General features: G+C 45.2%; 1 protein-coding gene across 7 annotated transcripts in view; it reads right to left on the reverse strand.

Annotated features, from left to right (window-relative positions):
• Positions 1-23,334, reverse strand: part of HIPK2 (homeodomain interacting protein kinase 2) — a 187,320-nt gene that overhangs the window by 12,370 nt on the left and 151,616 nt on the right. For 3 of the 7 annotated variants that reach the window (XM_060020989.1, XM_060020986.1, XM_060020992.1), the window contains exons 9-13: positions 22,151-22,272; positions 21,710-21,766; positions 14,808-14,950; positions 11,863-12,042; positions 8,680-8,961 (exon numbers count right to left, since the gene is read on the reverse strand). In XM_060020989.1, the coding sequence (XP_059876972.1) occupies positions 8,680-8,961; positions 11,863-12,042; positions 14,808-14,950; positions 21,710-21,766; positions 22,151-22,272 (784 nt within the window). The remainder of the gene's footprint in view (positions 1-8,679; positions 8,962-11,862; positions 12,043-14,807; positions 14,951-21,709; positions 21,767-22,150; positions 22,273-23,334) is intronic. The other 4 variants (XM_060020991.1, XM_060020988.1, XM_060020990.1 and 1 more) reach the window with 2 other exon arrangements.

Raw genomic sequence — 23,334 nt, forward strand, 5'->3', positions numbered from 1 at the left:
TATCTGAACATACAAGGGGCCGCTTAATGAATCAGTGAGCTTCCTGTCACTGAAGGAAAGCTTTCTGGCAAAAGTCTTGTAACAACTGACAGCTTGGTCTAGATGACCCCTCAGAATTGGGGGCCATCTCCCGACAGAAATGTTGAGGAATTCTGCATGTCAGGATCTTGTCATCTACACCAAGGAGTGTGGGAGAAAACCTCTCCGAACTCCTCATGGGTCCCATCCCTTTTATCTGATCTGGCAGTCCCCGTGCCCAAGGAGCAGAGAGGTACAACACAGTCTAATGCTGATCTACCTATCTCTTTGGATTTACACGTGACAGGTTTGGAAAAGGTGAATTCATTTGATAGCTCTGTTTTTAATCTCTTCTATTGTTAGAAATCTCTGTGCTCTACCTGATGTACTATGCAGATTAGAGAACAAATGAGAAATTGTTAAACGAGTCAGCTTAAAAAATGAGCACACGGGCTTCCCTGGTGGCACAGTAGTTAAGAATCCGCCTGCCAGGGCTTCCCTGGTGGCGCAGTGGTTGAGAGTCCACCTGCTGATGCAGGGGACACGGGTTCGTGCCCCGGTCCGGGAAGGACCCACATGCCATGGAGCGGCTGGGCCCGTGAGCCATGGCTGCTGAGCCTGCGCGTCCGGAGCCTCTGCTCCGCAACGGGAGAGACCACAACAGTGAGAGGCCCGCGTACCGCAAAAAAAAAAAAAAAGAATCCGCCTGCCAATGCAGGGGATAGGGGTTCGGGCCCGGTTCAGGAAGATCCCACATGCCGCGGACCAACTAAGCCCGTGTGCCACAACTACTGAGCTTGCACTCTAGAGCCACAACTACTGAGCCCACATGCCACAACTACTGAAGTCCCTGCACCTAGAGCCCGTGCTCCGCAATAAGAGAAGCCACCACAATGAGAAGGCTGTGCACTGCAAGGAAGAGTAGGCCCTGCTCGCCACAGCTAGAGAAGACCGCACGCAGCAATGAAGACCCAATGCAGCCAAAAATAAATTAAAAAAAAAAAAAAGCTAATCACTTAGAAACTATAAAAAAAAATGAGCACACATTTGACATTACTACTATGGGTTCTTTTGGCTCCTACGTGTCTATTCTACTGGGCTTCATCCCACTGTAGTGTCTAATTATTATTGATAGCTTATCAATCCCATTATGAATTGGTTAATGGAAGTGAGAAACAGTGATAGGAGAAGAATGAGAGATACTTGTTTAAGTGGTCTCGACAGAACATCACTTCCGAATAAAAACCAAAGCTGCCAGAGTTCATGACTGCCTTGCGTTGTGATGGCAAGAGATGATTTTCATCATTTTAAAATGATGAAAAGAAATAAGGAGCTAAGTAAAGAAATCAGCCTCAATGGAGAAAACACTGCTGGAAGATCAGACACAAATCTGTGACCCCTTCTCTGTAGGACCCTAACTGGAATGTGCTTCTGATTTCCATTTGCCAATCACCATCAATTCCGTCCTCCAAGACCTGAGTCAAAACTCATCTCCACCAATGAACTTTCCATGACTTATTTCATGCCTCTGATGCCATAATCAATGCTATATGTGAAAAATACTGCTCTTCTGTTACTATGACATTGATTACTAAACACTGGAAACGATTACTGAATGCACAACTACTGTTCAAAGTCCCCTGCATGTTTTATCCCCTCTAATCTTCACAGCAAAACTACGAGGTGAAGAATATTACAACTTTCATTTTAAGAACAACTAACTTCAGATGTGGAGAGCTTAGGTCACTTGGTTGTTCAAGGTCACACAGCTGGTTAGGGGCAAAGTCAGGTTGGAACCAAGAGCTAGAATTCTTCTTCTTTTTCTTTTTGTGACTAAGTGTGGTCTTAGTTTATTTATTTAAAAAATTTTTATTTTATTGTGGTAAGAATATGCAACATGAGATCTACCTTCATAAAATTCTAAGTATACAATACAGTGGTGATGACTATAGCTGTGACGCTGTACAGATCTACAGAGCTTATTCATCGCAACTGAAGTGTATGCCTGTTGATCAGTGACTCCCCATCTCCCCCTACCCACAGTCCCTGGCAACTGAGATTCCGCTCTTTGATTCTGTGAATTTGACTCTTAGATAGCTCATGTAAGAGGTTCTTTGCATACTGCACATTTTCTTCTTTTTACGGCTGAACAGTATTCCACGGTACGCACATGCTACATTTTCTTTATCCATTCATCTGATGGACACTTAGGCTGTTTCCACATCTTGGCTATTGTGACTAATGCTGCAATCCACATGGGAGTGGCTACCTCTTTGAGGTCCTGATTTCCATTCTTTTGGATAAATACTCAGAAGTGGTACTGCTAGATCATATGGCAGCTCTATTTTTAATTTTTCTGAGGATCTTCCATACTGTTTTCCATAGCGGCTGCACCAATTTGTATTCCCACCAACGGCGCACAAGAGTTCCAGTGTCTCCACATCCTCCTCGTCAACACTCGTTATCTTTTCTTTTCGATAATAGCCATCCCGACAGGCGTGAGGTGATATCTCATCGTGGTTTTGGTTTGCATTTCCCTGATCACGAATAACGTGGAGCAGTTTTCATATGGCTGTTGGCCCCGTACGTGTCTTCTTTTAAGAAACGTCGGTCCCAGTCCTTAGCCCACTTTTAAATTAGGTTGTTATTTTTTTCGCTGTTGGGTTGTCCAGAGCCTGCACTCCCTTTTAATCACTAGCTACACAGCCCCCTCCTACCCGCGAGACTGAGAACGTAAGGCAACGGAGACTGTTCCTGCTGCTTCCACCAGGGGCACAGCTGGTGACGGTGGTCTCCTCCAAGCATGGGCCATGGGGTTGTTCGCATGGACAGCTGTCCCGGATGATGGAGGTGACAGCTCCTAAGCCGGCCACCTGCACAGGCGTGCGCACGGCTCGCTATGCTGTTCCCACTCCCTCTCCACCCAGCTATAAATAAATACAAGGCCGACTGCTTTTAACCAGCCCTTCATGTGAAAAGAGGGGCCAGGCGACGATGCCACCAGGCCAGTGTACTTCCGATGTATCATGTGCCTTCCAATTTAAAGTCATTAGTGAGAACCAAAAAAATCTACATTTTAAATTGGGTGCATACATGACATTCGCGTTACATTATCCACATGTTTGTATCTATGTGTATGTCTCTCAACATACACACACACACATCCGTGTCACCATTACGGTCACTTTTTACATGACTACCTTCTGGAGAAATCTGCAACAGGGCCTAGAAGGAGCGAAGGGTGGCCCCAGTCCTCACGCATCACGCACAGCAGCAGGTGTTCACTCTCCCTCCACCTCCTGCGCTCCAGCCTGCGAGTCTCTCCGGATCGCGCTGGGTCCATCCGCTGGGCATGGCTCTGCCCTGTGCTTCCCAGCCCGCTCCTGCCCTCCACCCTCTGCCCTGCAGAAGGCAGGGAGGACACCACGAAGTCGCTACACGTCTGTGAAAGCTTTGTAACGTGCGGCAGTGTTAGGACAGGTGGCAGGGGACAGTCCGGTGCAGTGTCTCCTCTTCAAAACACGGCGTTTTCATAAAATGCACCCCCTTAACCACTGGGGTGTTTTTTTTTTTTTTAAATAGATTTATTTATTTATTTATGGCTGCGTTGGGTCTTCGTTGCTGCGCGCAGGCTTTCTCTAGTTGTGGTGAGCGGGGGCTACTCTTCGTTGAGGTGCATGGGCTTCTCATTGCGGTGGCTTCTCTTGTTGCGGAGCACGGGCTCTAGGCGCGTGGGCTTCAGTAGTTGTGGCTCGTGGGCTCTAGAGAGCAGGCTCAATAGTTGTGGTGCACGGGCTTAGTTGCTCCGCAGCATGTGGGATCTTCCCAGACCAGGGCTCGAACCCGTGTCCCCTGCATTGGCAGGCGAATTCTTAACCACTGAGCCACCAGGGAAGCCCCCCACTGGGGTGTTTTGAACGTAACCCTGTAATAAAGATGCAGTAGAGTTCCCTCGACAAAACATCCTCTGTTCATCTGTGGGGTGTAACTTAACACCGCGAAGCAACGAGCCCTCCAGATGGCGCTGCGAGTTGGGTCCTTTGCTTCTTCCCTCGACTTGACTCTGATGCCACTAGCACGGCACAATGTTGGCCTAAGTGGGTGTGTGCGCTTTTCCACTGATAAGTGGATGTTAATTTTTCAGGCTGTCTTTTGAGCAGCAGTACATCAGCTTCCTGACTGTGCCTTTTCTATAGTAATTTCTCTAGATTTTCAATTTAGTGTAAAAAAGAACATTTGGGGTCACATTTTTTTTTGCGTAAACATTTTCAGAGTGATCCCTGTTTAAAATACTTAGCGATCCTGATGAATCAATCTTCTACTGAAGCTCACATTTTCGTCACATTGACTGTCACACACTCCCAAAGTGATGCAGAATACAGCAGTGCCCTGATGACCTAAGTAGATGAACCTCGGCTACCAGAAATAGCTAATTGAACGAACAGATAAATGAACGAATAATGGAGACTGGGCAAAATGATTTCTAATTGATCAGCTGAAATGAGCCACTCTGGTCACACACTTTGGAAGACTGTATGATGCAGCCTCATGGCCTCTAAAAGACAGTTTCAGCACAAGGCAAGGTCGGCAGAAGGGTCTGAATAATAAGACGTGCACCCATAAACTTTCTCCAAGGAAAGTTCAAGGGAGAAAAGACAGCTTATTCAGCACGTGTGGACAGTCAAATGCTCCTCTGATCAAAGTCATTTAAATATATTTAAAATAGGACTGGTTCTACTTCCTAATCTTGGGGGACCCAGAAAAATATCTGTTTGCTATCTTTAGGCAAATTCTCTAGCCATGACCACAGGGCCCCCTCGTCCAACATCGAGAAAGAGGAGGCTGCTGGGTCTTCCTTGGCCTCCTCACTTTTTCAAATCTTGAAGAATGAGAAGAGCTGACTTCTGCCCTGCCTGCTGCTAGAGCCCCAGCACTCTGACCAATCAACGCCTCGCCCCAGTCAGGGCTCAGGGAACGTACCCTGGACTCTCCCACTGCCCTGGCCTGGTGCCCTGCACACGGTGGGTGTGACCATGGGTGTGGGCATGGTGGTGGTCAGAGGAAGCACAGGACACAATTTATAATGTGTTGAATTAATGACTGAAGAGAAATCAATTATTTTTGCCGGTAATAAAGACTGCCATTTCCTCAATGTCACAGAACCTGAATCCTAATTCTGCTACTTAGAACTTTGTCAATCTGGGCGAGTCACCTATCTTTCTTGGGCCTCAGTTTTCTCATCTATCAAATGGGACTACAACTACTGGCCTTGTATATTCCATCGAATGATGCACAGAAAGTGCAGGTGGGAACACCTGGGGAATGTTTGTTACGACTCCCCTCCTCCCTAATTCACTCGCCCCCAGCCTGCCCCTCACGCTCTGGAGTCCTCCTTACAAGAGGAATTGCTGACCGTCCACCTAACCTGGCAACGAACAGTGCCACACACTGGGGGGCAGGAATGATAATTTTGCTTTGGCATTCTTCTGAAAATTCTAGGCAATTATCAGCTGGTCCCAGAGATTTAGTGACAAGCTTAGTCCTAAAAAAGGTGGATTTACCATTATTTGTCTCACGTCGGCTCTAAAAGACGCTGCCGTGTGGTCCGTGCTCACCACCCCTGTGAGCATCACCCCCCCCACTCCGCTCTCTGGCTGCTGTGTTGAGGCTGAGTCACGTGATGGGGAGCGATCGGCATTTCAGGCAGTTACAGGGCTAGCACTGGGGGTGAGCCGCAAACAGGAAATGAGGTCAGGGACACAGAAGATCAGAATCGAGGTGCTCACAGCTGGGAGAAATCAGGTTTGGGAACAAGAACGGTTAGGGTCTAGGAGGGAAGTCTCCACGGTTCACACTGGAGCACTGACAGGTAGAGAAGCTTCCAGCTGGAGGGCTGCACCTGGGGGCACGTCCTTGTTTTCCCAGGACTGATGCTTTCCCACCAGCTCCTCAGCAGCTCCTCGCAAAGCTGGCCACGCCCACCTAAGGAGAGACCCTCAAATCTCCCTTTCCAATCTGAAGTCCCTTCTTTCCTTGCCTCCCGCTTCTTCTCTCTGATCAGCGGCCCCACGTGCTCTTGATCCCTTCCGCCCACCTCTGAGGCTCCGCCCAACACCTATCTCGCTGGAATTTGCAGTCTCACCTCCTCTACCCACTGTCCACACCCATCAGGACCTTTGACCTTGGAAAGCCTCCTCTCCCCTGCTACTTCCTCAAGCTACTTCCCCCTTGAATCTCCACAGGCCTCTGCTAGTTTCTAGGGGGCTGACATTCTGTTTCATGTTATGATGATTTGCAAGCGTCTTACCGAGCTTATTACCCTGCAAACCTCCTGAGGACAGAGGCTGTCTACCTTATTTATGTAGCACCTGTGGTTCTGACTGTAATATCTTACCAGTGGGGCCAATAGATATTTACTGTGTTAAAAGTTTGCCATAATTCTGATATCTAAGAACGAGTAATCGTATTTCCCCGTTTCTTTTCTCATTACAAAATGCAGTCACATTAACGTGGTCACATTACACGGTGGGTTCGCTATGAATAAAATAGCTACTGGTTTCTGTTTGATCCTCCTCAGACTCAAATACACTTTCCTGTCTTCCTGGGTCCTAAAACATTCCTTTAAGGATCATTTGATCCCTCCAGAAAACACTATCATCCCATTCTGTGCGCCTCCCCTCACAACTGTGCGCTGCCGACACCCGTCTCGATTACGCACTGGCCTCAGCCTGCAGCTTCCCCCATTTGGCGGAACCTCTCTGGTGCGTTGCGTTCCCCTGGGCAGGCAGGCCGTCCCCTGCGCTTTCCACTGTATGAAGCTCTGGTACTCAGCAGCCCACTGTCGCTGTCTGTGGTTGTCGCTTACACATGCACCTGGCAGTCAGCTCCTTCCCTGCTCTCCCCTACGTCTTGACTCACTCGTGAAGTCACCAAGGTCCTCACATGCTGTCAAGTACCCCAGTTCTCTTCTTTCTGGGCCCCGGAGCTGCTGCGGAAGCAGCCTGTGCTTTGGCTCGCTTTGCGCTCACGGCCCCGGCAGCGGCCTGACAGGTGGAGAGATGGCTCTCTCATCCTCCTTCTCCTCAGACCCACTATTCAATTCTCTCTGGAGCACAGAGGTTGAGATTCTGTGTCAATTCAAATGTCAAAATGATATTCCAATCTAGTCAGTTGTCGGATTTTAAAATCGCCTTTTCCAGTTGTGGCAAAGGGCTGTGGAGGTTTCTGGTCCTTCTCGTGCCTGATGCTACAGATGTGTGCACCAGCTGCTCCAGGCCGGGGGCCGGCCGGAGCCGGGAGGAGCCTTCCTCTTTGGGAAGGGCCTGCGAGGCACGCGGCACTGGGCAGGATGGGGTATTGACTCAACTTGGGACTGTCCTCCAAAAGGAAACTGAGCCCAGTTCTGGAACAGGCAGCCTGGGAATGAGCACTGAGCCCCATCCCCCCGGCCCCGTGGCCCCTCTAGCTCCTGGCCCAATGCTGGGACCAGAAATGCTCCACGATATGCTTCTCTGAGACACACTGAAGCCTAGGCTGGGCCACTAAAGAGGATAGTGGAATGAAAGATACACTAGCCCTATCTTGAGAAGATAAGACACTGAGTTCATTATAAAGATGGGAACGGGATGCCCCATGCAGGAAGAAATAGCTGTAGTGAGAATGTCTGAATCAGTCTATCTGCATATCTTGTAATGATTTTAAGTGTAGGAATTTATTATCTAATAAAAAGGGTCTGTGATTATAATCAGGGACATTGTATCCAATCAGGAATTAGTAATTCGGGCCTAACTGTGAATGTTAAGCTTCACATCAGGTCATGGGATGTGCGCCGACTGGCAGCGTGGGGCAGGCCTCCCTTCCCAGGTCCTGGGTCCCAAAGGGAGGAGCCAGCAGGTTGGGACTGTGAGACTTTGGATCTACAAGGTCCCGAGGCCCAGGGGTGCTGAAGGCCAGGGGACCAACCGTTCAGAGAGGCAAGTTCCAGGGGACCATCAGACAGCCCAAGCTCACACCGCACTCCGTTGCAGTCTGGCTGGAAAGTGTAGAGAAGAGGCTCTGGCACTAGGGTGAACAGTCTCGCAAATATAATAAATATTTCTTCCCTCTTCCCAGGAAGCATATAGAGAGTGAAATGAGTTCTTACTGCTTTGGAATAAACAGTAATGCTCTCTGGGTGAAGAGCCAACTGGCAGTTCAATAGACGGGGTTAATCAGACACAGGAAACTTTCTGATTAATTGGGCAATTACCTCAAATTCTGAGAGAGCCAAGGCAGTGTTAGAGAAACAGCCTGACCAGCTAGGAATAAATTCAATAGCCCGAGGCAGAGATTTTTAGCGCACGAGGCTCGAAATACACTGGCACCGTGTGCCTGATTTTTATGGCCTCACGTCCCCCAAGTGTAAAGGGCCTGTGACTATTTTTTAAGACCAAAGTGACTCAAAATCATTTCGGCTTTCAACAATTATGGAAAATCTGTTTGACATTCCCTTGAAATCACCTTAGGGCTCCAGGACACGGCAAAGCCAAAATTCAGGGGCCGGGAGAGAGGGGTCATCATGCTGGACGATGCAAGGTGGTCCAGATCCACCATAACTGTCTCCGTGCGAGACGGAAACGCAACTCCGCTCCTTCCTGGAGTCTGAAGGTGGCACAGCCTCACCTGGCGGGGGCATGCTTCTGCTCCTCCTCTTCATCTGTGTCGCTGCTGATGGTGATGACGCTGACCGTGGGGCTGGGGGTGTCAGGAATGACTATCGTCTGCCGCTGCCGCTCCCTGGTGGTGCTGGAGGCCCCGTCGCCCCAGCCGCACGTGACGGAGGAGCTGCAGGCCGGGCTGCTGTGCACCAGGGCGCAGCGCGGAGGCGTGTTCTCCTTGACACGCTTGGACCGCTGCGGGGAGCTGACGGCCTGAGAGGAGGACACCTCACAGGTGGAGACGTTTCTGGAACGACAAAGCCACACACGCTCACGGAGAGGGTCAGACCCGGCAGCTCCTTCCGAGGGGCTCAACTGTCTAGAAACACCAGCTTTGCCAAGTCTCCGTAAACAGGTAGAGGACCAGGGCACTCAGACCTAATGTGACTGCAGAAGCGGCTGCCCGTGGAGCTCTCTCTTCCAGTTAGCTGCGACACAGACGGGGGCAGCAGCCTGGTCTTCTCTGGGCTCTGGCCTGGCCCCCTGCACCCGCCCCCAGCGGGACAAAGGGAGTAGTCAGGGCTCTCAGGAGAGGGCACAGGGCTGTGACCCAGGACTGGGCTGGTCTTGTGGGGGCAGACGTAACGCCCAGGACTTCAGGGGTGTCTGCCCCAATGCGGCCCCCTGTCTTCAGGGTCGAGGCGCAACTCCCTGAGCTCAAGCTGGTCATCCTCCCCAATGTATTTAGCTCTTGTTTGAGAGGTGGAAGAAAAGGTATCTGCACAGAAAGCTTTAGTTTCCTTGCTAATGGCTGGTTTACCACTGATTAAACTAAAACACTCACTTCCTAAGAGTTCCTGGATCCAAAGGATCTAATGTTAAAGTTTAGCTTTCCCTTCTTCCTCCTTTTATGGACATGACCATAAAAGTATCTGTGTGGGTATAATCTTTCAAAGAACGATTTTTTTGGATTTTGACACATGGGCATCACAGGAACCTTACCAGTCTGTTTCAGTTGCAATGAAAAATCAGGAAAAATGCAAGAGGAAAAGGTATACTTAAAAAGGGACCTTTTAATCTTGATTTTGATCAACTCAAAATTACTTATCAAATCAGCCAATGTAGTTTCTGGTAACTTTGGAGAAAAAAATACCTTACCTTTTCCCCTCCCCATCAACCCTTGCTGACCTTGGTCATATCTGTACAGTGAGATCAAAGCCAGCCTATGATGAAACTTAAGACTGTGATATGTCCTTAGAGATTCTAGCATCTTCTAGCTAAAGGGATGGCAATAAAGATGAAAATAATTCCATAAAGGCAGATCTATTTAATTTTCTATTTAGTTGATATCAGATATGTTGCTTGTTCCTTTTGGGGGGCTCGTAATAAGAAGTGTTACTGATAAGATTGTTCCATTCTTTGTACTTACCACAGAACTATGTATTTGTTATTACTAATACGTTACAATTTTGAGATTATGTTTTCACTACTCGAGCAGTTAAAATACAGTCCATTTGGTGTTGTTAAAGAAGAGTACGCCTGATGGCACTACCTGACAGGGGAAAGCCTTCTGGTCTTCCCAACTGTTAATGCCTAAGGCACTGGTCTTAAAAATAGGAAAACACCTAATTTTCACTATAGTCATACTGATCTTGAAATGCACTGGCAATGAGCCTTCCTGAAGGCAGCTGGGTGGTGAGGAGGCAAGAAAGAGGGACTTGCCAGCAGGTCAGAGGCCAACGGTTCTTCCTGCCCCTACCTGGCCAAGGTGAGCTACAAGGAGGCTAAACCCCACCTACCGGCCAGACCAGGGTTCTGGCGACCACCTACCAGGGTGAGCATGACAGCACGTGAGGATCGAGACGGTGGCTTCTGTTGCCACCCAATCTAACAAAGACACAGGTGTGCTGTCACAGGGCTGCCACGCAAAAGCATTCTGGAAGCCTGCCACTGATCTGACGTGAATTTCCCTAAGTTGTCAGAAACATCCAAATAAGAATCTTGCTCGGGAAGGATGACAACTTAAGGAAGTCAGCTCTTGGATTCGTTTTCAAGTGAAAAAGAATGAAAAAGGGCGGGCCTAATTTCTGGCAACTTCCTATACAAGGAAGTAGAAAACCAAAATTCACTAGACATTTCCTATACTAGACTTCTCTTGATTAGCCTATTCCAAATAAGCAATTACGTACCTCCCAGCCAGTGCCACTGGAGAGAGATGCAGGAAAAATTCTGCACCCACACAATCTTGATTTTCTTGTTTGTTCGGAAATCTCTAATTTTTAAAAAATTAAAAAAAAGATTTTTTTTGGAAATCTCTATTTTTTAAGTCAGGTCTCTTGAGGTATTTACGTACGGTGGAAGACATCCTTTTGAAATGTTTGATGAGTTCTGACAGATGTACAGTCAGGTAACCCCCGTCACGATCCAGATATAGAACTCTGTCATCACCTTGAAAAATTCCCTTATGCTCTTTCCTTGTCAATCCTCTCCTCTCCAACCCTAGTCCCTGGCAGCTCCTGATCTGATCTCTGTCCCTATAGTTTAACCTTTTCCAAAATACCTTATCAATGGAATTAAACAGCACATGACCTTTGTCAATCTTGATTTTTAAGAGTTCATGGAGATGAAACTGGATTTAAAGGAAATGGGAAAGATTATTGTTCTGCTGGTTAGTGTCTAGGATTAACCGAAGTTACTGCTTATATTTAAGCAAGTAGCTAAATGAGTTAAATTTCTGACCTTAGATTTCAGAGAAAGCACATTTCTTTACTACCTTTTTTTTTTTTTTTGGCTGCACCGGAAGCCGGATCTTAGTTCCCGGACCAGGGATTGACAGGGCGGCCATGGCAGTGAAAGCGCCAAGTCCTAACCACTGGACTGCCGGGGAATTCCCTCTACTACTTTTAAATAAAGTTATTATGGTTTTGAAAATGCAACTTCAGAGATCAGTCTGAGTGTTTTCTAAAGAAGTGGAGTACCGCTCAAGGCCCAGACACTGAACACTGTGGTCCCAGGCCCCCAACCTTTGGGTGCTGGCAGGGTCAGCATTCAGACCTCAGAAAGAGTGCCTCTTTCAAACCCTAGTGCTCCCCACATGGTCTAGCAAATTCTACCGGCCACTTCCTGTCCCACTCCAGGGATCCAGGTCTTTAACTTCCAAGCTCCTCGAGGTCTCCTTCCTACAGGGATAGACTCTTTCACCACCTACCTCGCAGAGGACTGGTGCTGCTTACTCTTCCGGGAGGAAGTGGTGCTGGTAGGTTGCTGCCGCATCACGTGGGCCACGCCCACATTTAAGGGTTGAGCTGCTGGAAGGGTCACATGACCAGTCAATAGCGCCGGCTGCTGCATGATGGGATTGTAATGGCTGCCGTGAGCATGCGTGTTCCTAAAAGAAAGATGGGAAAACAGGCTCTTTACTGGTTTTATAGAAACAGAGCTCGTTTATAAGATAAAGTTCCCTCCCCAATTAAAAGCCAAACTAAAACCAAAAGGTGGGTCTCTCACTACCCGGAGAGTTGTTGAAGGGAGGAGCCACCCCCGGTGACTTCAACAGGTAAGCTTCCCTGGTGCAGTTACATTCAAGTGGTAGGGACACAACTAGGTGAGTGAGAAAGAGGGCATTTCAAGCGGGGAGAATGCCAAGTAGGCAGACTCAGCTTAAGTTCTGGGGAGAGAAAATAAATATTCCCTCCAGCTTTTCAGGTCCCTGAACAGGTGACTGTGCTGTGTATTTTATTTTAGAATTTACCAAGTGCCTTCAGTGGGTGATTCCACTCTGTGAGGGAGTTAGGATATCTTAGTAATACCACTTTATAAGGGAGGATATTGTAGTTTATGTGGAAAACAAACTTCGAAGACTGGGCGCCGTATGTTTCTGGCGTTCGGAAATGTTAACACTTTAGAATTTTCTCAGCGGCCAGCACAATGCTCGGGCGTGTAGCAGCTGATTAATGAGTTACACGCTTCCTGAGTGAACAATTAGATTAACTGAAGGTTGACTAGACATGCATAGAGTTTGGTACTAAGTGAAAATTACTAACGTCAGACACATGCTGATAAGAAACACTGCCAGCCATTATCCTGAAAATGGGTTATATGGGATCTGGGTTGTGTGGCGCTCAAAGGCTTGTTTTCCCACAGAAATATTAAGAGTAGTGATGAATTAAGAGAATTGCCCATAAAAACCCATTTAATACATAATAAAATGAAAAGGTATAGAATTCATCTGAATTTTTAAAATATTATGAAATTTATCTTTGAAACTTAGGGAGAAAGATGAATAGGAAAATAAGAAGTAGGGAGACACTTTTGGACATTTCCATGAACTTTAGAAACTGATGTTGTAGCTTCTTTACTTTGTTGCTATTTCATCTACAGACATGGCACTCTTTTTCCTTTGATACCTGTCTAGCACTGGTATTTCTCTTTTGTTTATTAGCCATGATCACAGACATTCTTTGGACCACACATGAAATGGAGAAGAGACTGAAAAGAAACTGTGTTGGCTTTAGGTGTCTTCTGTGGTCACCAGATCAGAGATGAGGAGGGATGAGGGATAAGAAAATATGCATGAGTGAGTGAGTATTGTTGAAATTCAATGAGCTATAAATGCTGAAAGACAAAGGAAAGAAGGAGTACAGCATTCGTGTGGTCTTTTAGGAGAAGGGGTGAGGAGAAAAACACAACTGGTCAAACAGCTTTCCACTTGGTTGCTGTTCCTAATGAGCTGAAGAGGGAAGGTGGTCTTGCTGAGCATGAGCCAGTGGGAACGGGGCAAGGGCAGATAACAGATCTATTTACTGCCTGTCATGTACCAGGCGCTGGTAGGGTAGGTTAAATTCAGTCAAGTGCTTTGTTTCTTTATCTTAAATTTAAACCTCCCAACGATCCTATGAATAGACGAATGTCCCCGCTTTACTGAAGAAGCACCAAGGCTCACACAGGTTAAGTAGCTTTTCCCAGGTCCTGCAGGGCCAGACATGACCCCAGTTTTACCTGGTTTGAAAATGCTGCCAATGAGTGGGGGGAGATGTAGGGAGGGTGCTGTCAGTGGGAAGTGAATGGGGCTGTGATAAGCAGCCCGTGTTCCTCTCTTCTTCTTACTAAATTAAATTAGAATTAGTACATTAGTAATTAGAAAATTAACTGGCAGAACAGAGGAAGCTGCAGTTGAGGCTGGACTGGGGGCCTGTCTCTCCACCTCTCGACCTTTTGTCCAGAGCTCTTCGTTCACAGTAGCCTTTCAGGTCGGAAAAGGAGCTGTCAGGAGGCTCCATGGCTGGTATGGAGGCTGTCAAGAGGGTGAGGGGTGCGACCTGCCCTGCTGTTTGGGCTGAAAGAGAGACAGTGCAGGGGGCCACGGGAAGCTGGGGACAACTTGGGGGCTGCCATTTGGTTCTGCACTGGTGCAGCGGGGCATGTTGGTGGTGTTGGCGTGGGGTGGGTGGCAGGTACAAGGAAAAGTGGAAAGCGGCCATAAAAACAACGGAGCGACGTGTCAGTGATGAAGCTGGCGAGCGGGATGGGGTGGGGGGCTCTGGAAACAGATGCAGGGGGTGTGGCATGCTGGTGGCTGTCAGCTGGTTGCCTCTGGGGTCTGCGGAAAGTGCACTTGGATCTCGAAGATATGACTATCAACTGAAGAGACACACTCAGCAAACACACCAGAGTTTATCATCCCAATAAAGCCCTTTCTGTCAAGCCTCCCCCTGGGAGGTCTGCGATGACTCCAGTGTGCTCGCGTCTCAGAACGCCTCGAGAACACTTTCCGGAATTGCATAGGAGCCCCGGGGACTCTCTTCCGCATCCTTTCGCTGGTGACAAATCTTTGTTTTCTGGGAGTGGAATTTAATTCTGAGAAACAACCAAAAAATCGTCCCATGCCAAGTCTGGTGAATTACACTGGTGATCAAATAATGGAACTGAATTTTGGGTTGAAAATGACAACTGACCATAATGTAATGAAGCTGATTTTCTAGTGTCCTGGTACACATTTATTTAAAAATAACCTCTCATTACACTGTAGTCTATTCCACCTAATAATCTTTTTAATTTAAAAAGCAGGGGATTCTAGTACAGGCCAGCCCGGCAGCTCTCTGGGTCAGTGGTAGACGTGCCTCCCATCCCAGACATGCCTGCTGCCTCGCTTACCTCCAGTCCGCCAACTGCTGGGTGCCGGCCATGGTCTCGGGAATCACAGTCGCGTGCTGCACCGACGTGTGCGTGGCCACCCCAGTCAGCTGCTGCCACGCCGGGGGAAGCAGGATCTGCTGGGTCCCACTTGGCCAGGCCTGCTGTAGGACAGAGGACGTTTGCTGTCACCATGTCTGTTAGTCATAAAATCAATCTGCATGAGTCAAGCACTTATTCTGTGCCCAGAGTTGTGCTCGACCCTGTGATAGGTGTGAAAGTGGAGACCTGCTCTTCGGCCTCAAAATCCAGGGGAGATAAAATTAGCACATGGGACGTCAACAGAAGATAATAAGGATAGGGGCAAAGAACTGTATGGAAGCAATTCATTCACATTGAAGAATGATTTATTTATAATTTGCTCTAATGAACAAAGCTTAAAATTTCCAAGAGTTCATTTATTGATTTATTCTGTCACAAAATTACGTGCGAGAGATTGAGGTAGTTGAATTGGGCCATACAAGGGTAACTTCTTGCCCTCAAGAAGTTTTCTGTCTAGTATCCTTTATTTAATATTTTGCCTTGTGTTTATCAGCTAGAATCTAGAGGTCCAACTTGTGTTACCTTCTGAATCTAAGTTAACATATTTCTGAGATCACCAAGTATCCGATACTTGCCTGCAACTGAGGGCAGGCGAGTGTGACGTACAATCCTTAGCTGGGACCTTAAGCTTACCTGAGAATTACCTTGACTTTTCCTCAAAGCAAAAATGAGACAGTGGGGGAGTCGCAGCTTGATTCTTCGTAAATATTAAGCGTTTTCTAAGAAGTCTAAAACGAACTTTCTTGATTCCTCCTTGAACAGACTTACACGTGTGCGTGCACGTGCGTGTGTTGTGTTTTGAGCTCTCTGCATCTTCAGTCACTATTCTGCTTGCCTTTGGTTATTAAATGATTCACAATGAACACAGCTGTCCAAAGCTGGACACTTGAAGGAACACCACTAAGGTAAAATTCCTCTTGGGCAGATCAAGGACTTTGATTGGGGATCTTAGTTATATCTCTCTTGCCATTGGGATGGAGATGACTGACACTGGGTAATTAATATAATGTAGTGCTCCACAAACTGTGCGTGTGTTTAATATGTGTGTTTTGGCTCACACGTACAAACAAGCACTTCTGGAAGTGGATTACAAATTTGAGTCAAGGCTTAATAAGCAGTGATGTGTATAAAATGATACAGCTGCAGTTTAGACCTGAGTGGATCGCTCACCAGGTCTATCCTGTCATCTCTGTGGCAGATGAGACCCAGTGAAATCTCTTATACCTTGTCGATATTGCCTGTTTGCTTATTGATCTTTTTTGATAGAGGCAGAAAGCTCAGGGACCACAGATAAAACAGTAAATGCTTAATAAATGTCTGTTGATGAAATGAAGGAAGCAGTTCTACCAAGGCAAGTAACTATACTTAACTGTATTTCAGGTTTACTGAATTCAAACATAGTGAGCAGAAAAATAATTTAATTGAAACAGTTATGAGCTCAAAAGCTTAAATGAATAACAGTTTCACTGGCAGTAAGATTTCTACTGATTTTGCCTGGAACTTATTTCAGATCTCATAAAAAGCATGTGTTTTGACTAATGTCATTTTAAAATAATACATCTTGACATCAAGCTAAGGACATTATTTTTTCCCTATTTCCCTAAAATGAATATTAACATTTTACTTCAAAGGGAGATATTTTTGTACCTCTATCACTGATTGGTGTGTTCAGCTCATTTCAGACAACACTTCATCAGATATTTCTATAATTTATTACTACCTTATAATTTATAAGGTTAGCGCTGATATTTCTGGATGCATACTGTGTGCCAAGCATAGAACTAAGACCATAAATAGATTTTCTGACTTGCTCTTAAGACCAATCCTGTGAGGTAAGGACTGTTTTCCCCTCCCTTTTCTCAAATGAGTAAACTGAAACATAGAGAAGTTAAATAGCTTGCCTGGAAATATGGTAAATTAAACATACATTTACTGCTCTCCCTCTTTAAGCTCAACTAAAATGACAGTGAAGGAATGAAAAATATATATAGAGCCATAGGACAAAGAGAACAGGAAGTGACAATAACAGTTAACAAAATTTTAGAAGCTGTTAACCAGAAGGGCGATTACTGAGTTCACAGACTGAAGGAATCTAAGGACAAGTCTGTATATTAAACTATGAGATGCCTTCACCCCCAGATCCCTGGTATGTAGAATTATTACCCAGCCTCCCCAGTCTCAAAGCAGGAGCCTGGAGGATTCTCTCTAGGGAAACTGACTATTCCAAGAGAAAAAAATATAGATACATTTGACGAGAGGGGATCTGCCAATGAAAATGCTGAGCTCACTCCTTACTGGTCTATACAGAAGCCCACGTTCAGCTGTGGAGAAGTCCACCGCCCTGCCCCTGAAGCTCTCCAGTTATTTCAGTGCTTCAGTCTTATATATGAATGAACAGCCGGGATCGCCAGATTTTAAAGGAAGCTTCTAAGATGAAAGAGACAAACAAAAAAATGAAACTCAGAGGAAACAACAACAGTGTAGGAATCAGAAGAAAATTTCAAAAAAATATGTAATTAATGTCCTCATAGAGGTAAAAAAAAATCTATCTATATCTCCATGAAACAAGATCATGTATAAGAAGATATACCTATATTCAGAGAACGAGAAAGAACTCTTGGAAATGAGACCTATGACAACAGAAATGAACGATTCCATAGAGTTGAGAAAATATTCGGAAGTAGCATAGATCGAATATATAGAGACAAAAAGGTGGGCGGGTCGGGGGGAGATATGAAAATCATTAGATCACTTCAAAACACCAGCACCTAATAAGAATTCTGCAAAGAGGGAACAGAGAAAATGGAAGGGAAGAAGTTAACAAAGGCAAAAATAAAAGAAAATTCTCCAGGTAAAAAGGGCAAATAGGTTGTCCAGGACAATGTATTCTAAAAGACTCACAAGGAAACATGCAGTCATGAAATCTCAGACCACGGTAGACAGGGAGAGTCTTAAAAGATTTCAGAAAGAGAGAAACATAACCACCACTGAACTTCTCAATGTGCTCAAACACATCAACACATCAAACACACAAGCCTTTTAGAACTCGGGAAGAGTTTGGGGCTGCATAATAATAGACACAGAGGAAACCCAATGAAAAGATGAGACAATCATTAATTCCAGGAACAACACGCTGTACAGGAAAAGAAATGGAATCATAGTATATTATGAGGCTCAGCTGAAAATAATGATACACTATCGATGATAATAATTAATTAAACTTAAATTCAAAAATAACTTCCCCAAAGTGATACAGCCAGTAAGTGGCGGGGCTGGCACCTGGACACGGGCAGTCAAACTCTAGAGCCCGCGCTCTCAGCCAAACTCCTACCTCTTTTTATGGAGATGATACATAACAGTGCTGGCCCTGTTCAGGATCAGGTGTTGGTGGTAACTGCATAAAAGTGGTATGAGAGAGTCTTCCTTATTCATTAACAATATCAGGCACCAAGCAAGACTGACACAGACGGCAAGACAGAATGGCTGGACAGACTGGCTGAAAGTAACCAGAGAAGGTTTTGAGAAGCATCGATGTTTTGTATTTTAACAGTTTAAAGAGTCCAAGCCAGTGGTTTATCCTTAGGGAAACATTTAAAGGGGTTCAGGTGGTACACGCTGATTGGCTAGAAGAATGCACAAAACTTCTTCATGGCAGGGCAGAGTCTACAAGGATCTGGCAACCAGAAATCGCCATATCCTGGGGGCTCTGAAGGGTCAAAGCGGGTCTGGGATCTGCCATTTGAAACGTGAGATAAATTCAATACTGTATCAATCAAGAACTGTACTTCCCATCTCTCTACCTTTACCTACTCATTCATAGTTTCTGATGGTGGTCAAGATGCCAGCTCTGGCCTGGGGCTTGGAAGGACAGAGGTGACAGCTCCTTTTAGGCGGTATCAAAAAAGCATTACTGGTAAGGCAATCCATGTCACCCTCGTGTCACTGAAATGAGAGGGTGTGATTACACCCTCTTCTTCCATGAACACATCTTTGGGGTGCCCCAGAGAGAGTGTTTCCCTTTGAGGGACATGTGATGCTGCTGGGAGGTGGGGCAGAAAAGGGCAGAGCAAACAAAGCTAACATGAGGGATGGATTTAAAAGACTCTCTAAACTTTCACAGATAAACTCCTGGAAAAAGTATAACTGTTTAGATAAAAAGAAATACGCAGAATTTGGGGATATATTTAAAGTAATAATCTTTGGAGTGCCTTTGGAGTGCCTGATACCTAGAAGTTTATCCCAAGAAAAATGAAGGCGTCAGCTTACGTGTTTAATTATTGCTTTTTTTCTTTTTTTTTTTTATAGCTGCCCTACTAGTTTTAGAAGTTAGCTTATTTTCGTCCTTTGAAGGGACCATTAAACAATACCTAGGAGAGGACGTCCCTGGTGGCGCAGTGGTTAAGAATCGCCTGCCAAGGCAGGGGACACGGGTTCGAGCCCTCGTCCGGGAAGATCTCACATGCCGCAGAGCAACTAAGCCCGTGCGCCACGACTACTGAGCCTGTGCTCTAGAGCCCGCGAGCTACAACTACTGAGCCCGAACGCCTAGAGCCCATGCTCCACAACAAGAGAAGCCACCGCAATGAGAAGCACACGCACTGCAATGAAGAGTAGCCCCCGCTCACCACAACTAGAGAAAGCCTGTGCGCAGCAAGAGAAAGCTTGTGCGCAGCAACAAAGATCCAACGTAGCCAAAAAGAGAAAAAACCCAAAAACCTAGGAAAGCTCGACCTTAATAGGCTAACATATTGGCATGAATTGAGTGACAGAAAAATCAAAAGCAACCAATAAACAAAAAGACACACAGTGATGCTAGATAGGACAGGACTTTTTTTTTTTTTTTTAAACTTAATCTCTCTTAGGCGTCTCTGCATGTCAAGGCACTTTGGTCTACCATGTCCTTGACGCGCAGGCTCAGCGACCATGGCTCACAGGCCCAGCCACTCCTACTGCAAACAAAAGGGAGCTAGGAGGACCAGAGACAGAGGAAGGAGTAGAAGGTGTGCTTTATACGCTGAAGGTTCTCTGTTTACAAACTTTCAGCAAGTCACAGCTTTCTGTGCCATCAGAAGCTGGTGTTAGTGGTCATTTGCAGTCTCAGTTTGGACATAAGAACAAAGAGATGAAGAATGGCTAATATCAATCTCAAACAAGCTGTTCCAGAAAACAGAAGAAGAGGTAATAATATCCAGCATATCTTACGAGATTGGTGTAATCTCGATGCCCAAAGCAGATAAAGATTCTACAAGAAAGAGAAATTCATGCCGCTTCTCACTTATGAACATAGATGCAAAAATACTAGCTATAGTGTTTGCAAACTATCCAGGATTGAAAAGCATACAAACACATCAAGCACATCATGATTAAATAAAGTTCACCCTGGACATACAGGGATAGTTTAACATGACAAAATCTATTAAGTAACTTGGTACATTAACAGATAAAGGAACAAAAACACAGGAGCATTTCAATAGATGAAGAAAGAACATTTGATGCAATTTAATATTAATTCATTAAAAAAATTAGCAAACTTGATGAAGCGTCCCTATCAACTCTTCAGAGTAAACAAAATCCCTAATGGCAAGCAGCTAGAAGAATTTCCTTTAAAGTTAGGTTCAAGTTAAGGATGCTCAATATTAACACTGTTATTAAACGTTGTTTTGGAGGGGCTGTCAGCACAGTGATATAAGAACAATAAATAAAAGTTATAGAGATTGTAAAGGAAGAAACAAAACTGTATCATTTGTAAATGAAAAGATAGTCTACATAGAAAATCCAAGGGAATTCACAGAAACAATCAGAACTAATCAGAGTTTGGAAGGATTGCTAGATAACGAACTCAATAAAGAAAAATCAGTTACATTCCTATGAACCAAAGACAAATAATTAGAACATACAGTTAAAAAAGTTATTAATAACAAAACTGTAAAATGTTTAGGAATTATTCTAACAATAGAAAACTTTATTGAAAGGAATAAAAGGTAATTTATATACAGTTATACCATGTTCAGGGATGACTTAATATTATAAGGATGTCAATTTTCCTAAAAGTAAATATAAATCCAATGCAAGTCCAATAAATACAAACCAGGGTTTTGGGTTTTGTTTTGGCTTGTTTTGGAACCAAAATTCTTATGTAAAGGTGATGATAAAATTCCCATGGAAAAGCGAAGGGATAAGAATAGACAGCGAAATTCTGAAGAACAATATAGGAGCAGGGCTTTTCTGACCAGATACCAGACATATATTAAAGTCATAATAGTTAAGACAATAGGATATTGGAGAGGACAATGGAATAGCATAGAGTGAGTCCAAAATAGACCTATGCAATTTGACTATATTAAAATTAAAACCCCAAACCTCTATTCAACAAAAGATACCATAAGTAAGTGTCTTTGGGAACCAACTTTATTTAAAAACAAAAGTGCCTCTAAACTAACGACATTTTGGTCAAGCTGTCCTTGACGCCCAACAACAGAAACAGTACAGCATGGTGGTAAAAATACAGATGCTGGTGTCTTGGGTTTCTGTTCTGGTTCTGCCACCTAATTGCCGTGTGACTTTGAGCCAGTGCTTGTGCTTCATTTCCCCTATTTGTCAAAAGGAGACAAATACCTTACTATGTTGTGGGGATTAAATCAATAACAACTGTAAAGTGCCTGGCATAATGAGGATATATTTGTTATTAAGGTTCAAGTGACATTAAGGATTGATTACTATTATCATTACACCACTATGGTTACCTAAAATTTCCACAACACTTTACATATTTTCAACCAGTTTCACCTCTGTGATTTCATTCTAAGAATCTGTCAGAGTACCTGTGTGAACAGATAAGGAAGGTTCCATCCCAAAGCTTCTGTGATCCTGGTTTTCAACTATAAAACAAAGAGATAATCTCCAAGGCTCTTTTTGGCTTTAAAAAAATAATTTCAATTTTACAAGGAAGAAATGCTAACTGACTTGCCTTGGGTCACAGAGAGTTAGGATTAAACCCTAGGTCTCCCATATTAATTTGCATTACAAAGATACAATGATAATTTCCCCAGACTCTCCCTGTGTCTAAATTTCTTCTTGTAATTGTAAGCTAGATACTTAGGAAGGTAATTCACCTGGGCATCATTCAGAATATTACTGATATATTCTAATGATTTCAAGCATCTAACTCATTGCCAGGGAGGGAATTAGCGAAGATATAGCTCTTTTGTGAACAACATTAACGTGGATCATGGTAATACCAGTAATAATAAAGAAAGAATTACCTGGGCAAGCAGACCTGGTTGGATCTGAAGAGGCTGAGCTCCTGGGGCTTGAGTGACGATGGGAACCGCGTTCTCCATTCTCACAGAGTAGCCAGCATGCTTAGAGGGAGAGGCCTGCAATCCTAGTCCAGACAACGGGCAAGGGGGAAAAGGGCTAAGTGACTGGAAACAGCTGGACGAGGAGAACCTTCCTAGCCCGCTGTGTCAGCTCTCAGCTTCCCTTGGCACTAGGTACCGCCTGGTCCTTTGGAAGTCTCCCCTTTAGTTTCTAACTTTAAAAAAAAAAATTTTTTTTTTTCTTTTGGCCATGCCACATGGCTTGCGGGATCTTACTTCCCCGACCAGGGACTGAACCTGGGCCCTTGGCAGTGAAAGCGTGGAGTCCTCACCACTGGACCGCCAGGGAATTCCCTCTAACTTAAAATTTAAAAGAACCACGAAAACAGCCTTGAATGTTTTCAAAGGCTAGGTCTTTGAAAGATTAAGGAATCTTTAAAGCCAAAAGTGGAACAGTTACGTTGGCAAATTACAGCAGGAAAACAACTGCTTTTGACATGAAGATATATCTGCGTATGTCAAAGCCAGGCCTTGGGGGAGGAGTGAGGCGGCTGGAATTGCACTGATTCAGACTGAACCGCGTAGACTTACACCAGGAGGGTTTCAGAGACAAATTCTTGAGCTTTCTGTGTAAACTGTAACCAAGCAGCCAACTCCAGCTTAGAGTTTTCAGGAGAAGAGGCCGGGGTGCATGGCCAAAGGATCACCTGGTGGGCACTTGGTTGGGGGGTGGTGTCCAGGAAATGCTTTCCAGACAGATTTATATTCTTCACAAGAACTGGGACTAGTTGGCTGTCGGAGATCGGCAATTTTTTACAGATAAGCCACACAGGATATTCCATGTGAGGAAACGCAAGAGCTGACATCAGCATAACAATGGGAACACACACAATGCGCTGATTTACAGACAGCAGCTGGGCCTGGGCCGAAACCACTGGCAGGTGATGAGAATAACAAGGCGCTGACTTGGTGCCGAAACGTAAGTCCCACTGTTTCTAGGCTGGCCGCCGCAGTATGGGGGCCCTCAAGTTCAGTGGTGCCAGGGCTCTCAGCAAAAGAAATGAAGAGGGCTTTAGCAGGACAGAAGAGTTTGGGGGCTGGCGCCCCAGAGGTGGTCTTCTTGGAAG

Source organism: Delphinus delphis, chromosome 9, assembly GCF_949987515.2.
Source record: "Delphinus delphis chromosome 9, mDelDel1.2, whole genome shotgun sequence".
In the NCBI taxonomy this organism is placed as follows: domain Eukaryota; kingdom Metazoa; phylum Chordata; class Mammalia; order Artiodactyla; family Delphinidae; genus Delphinus; species Delphinus delphis.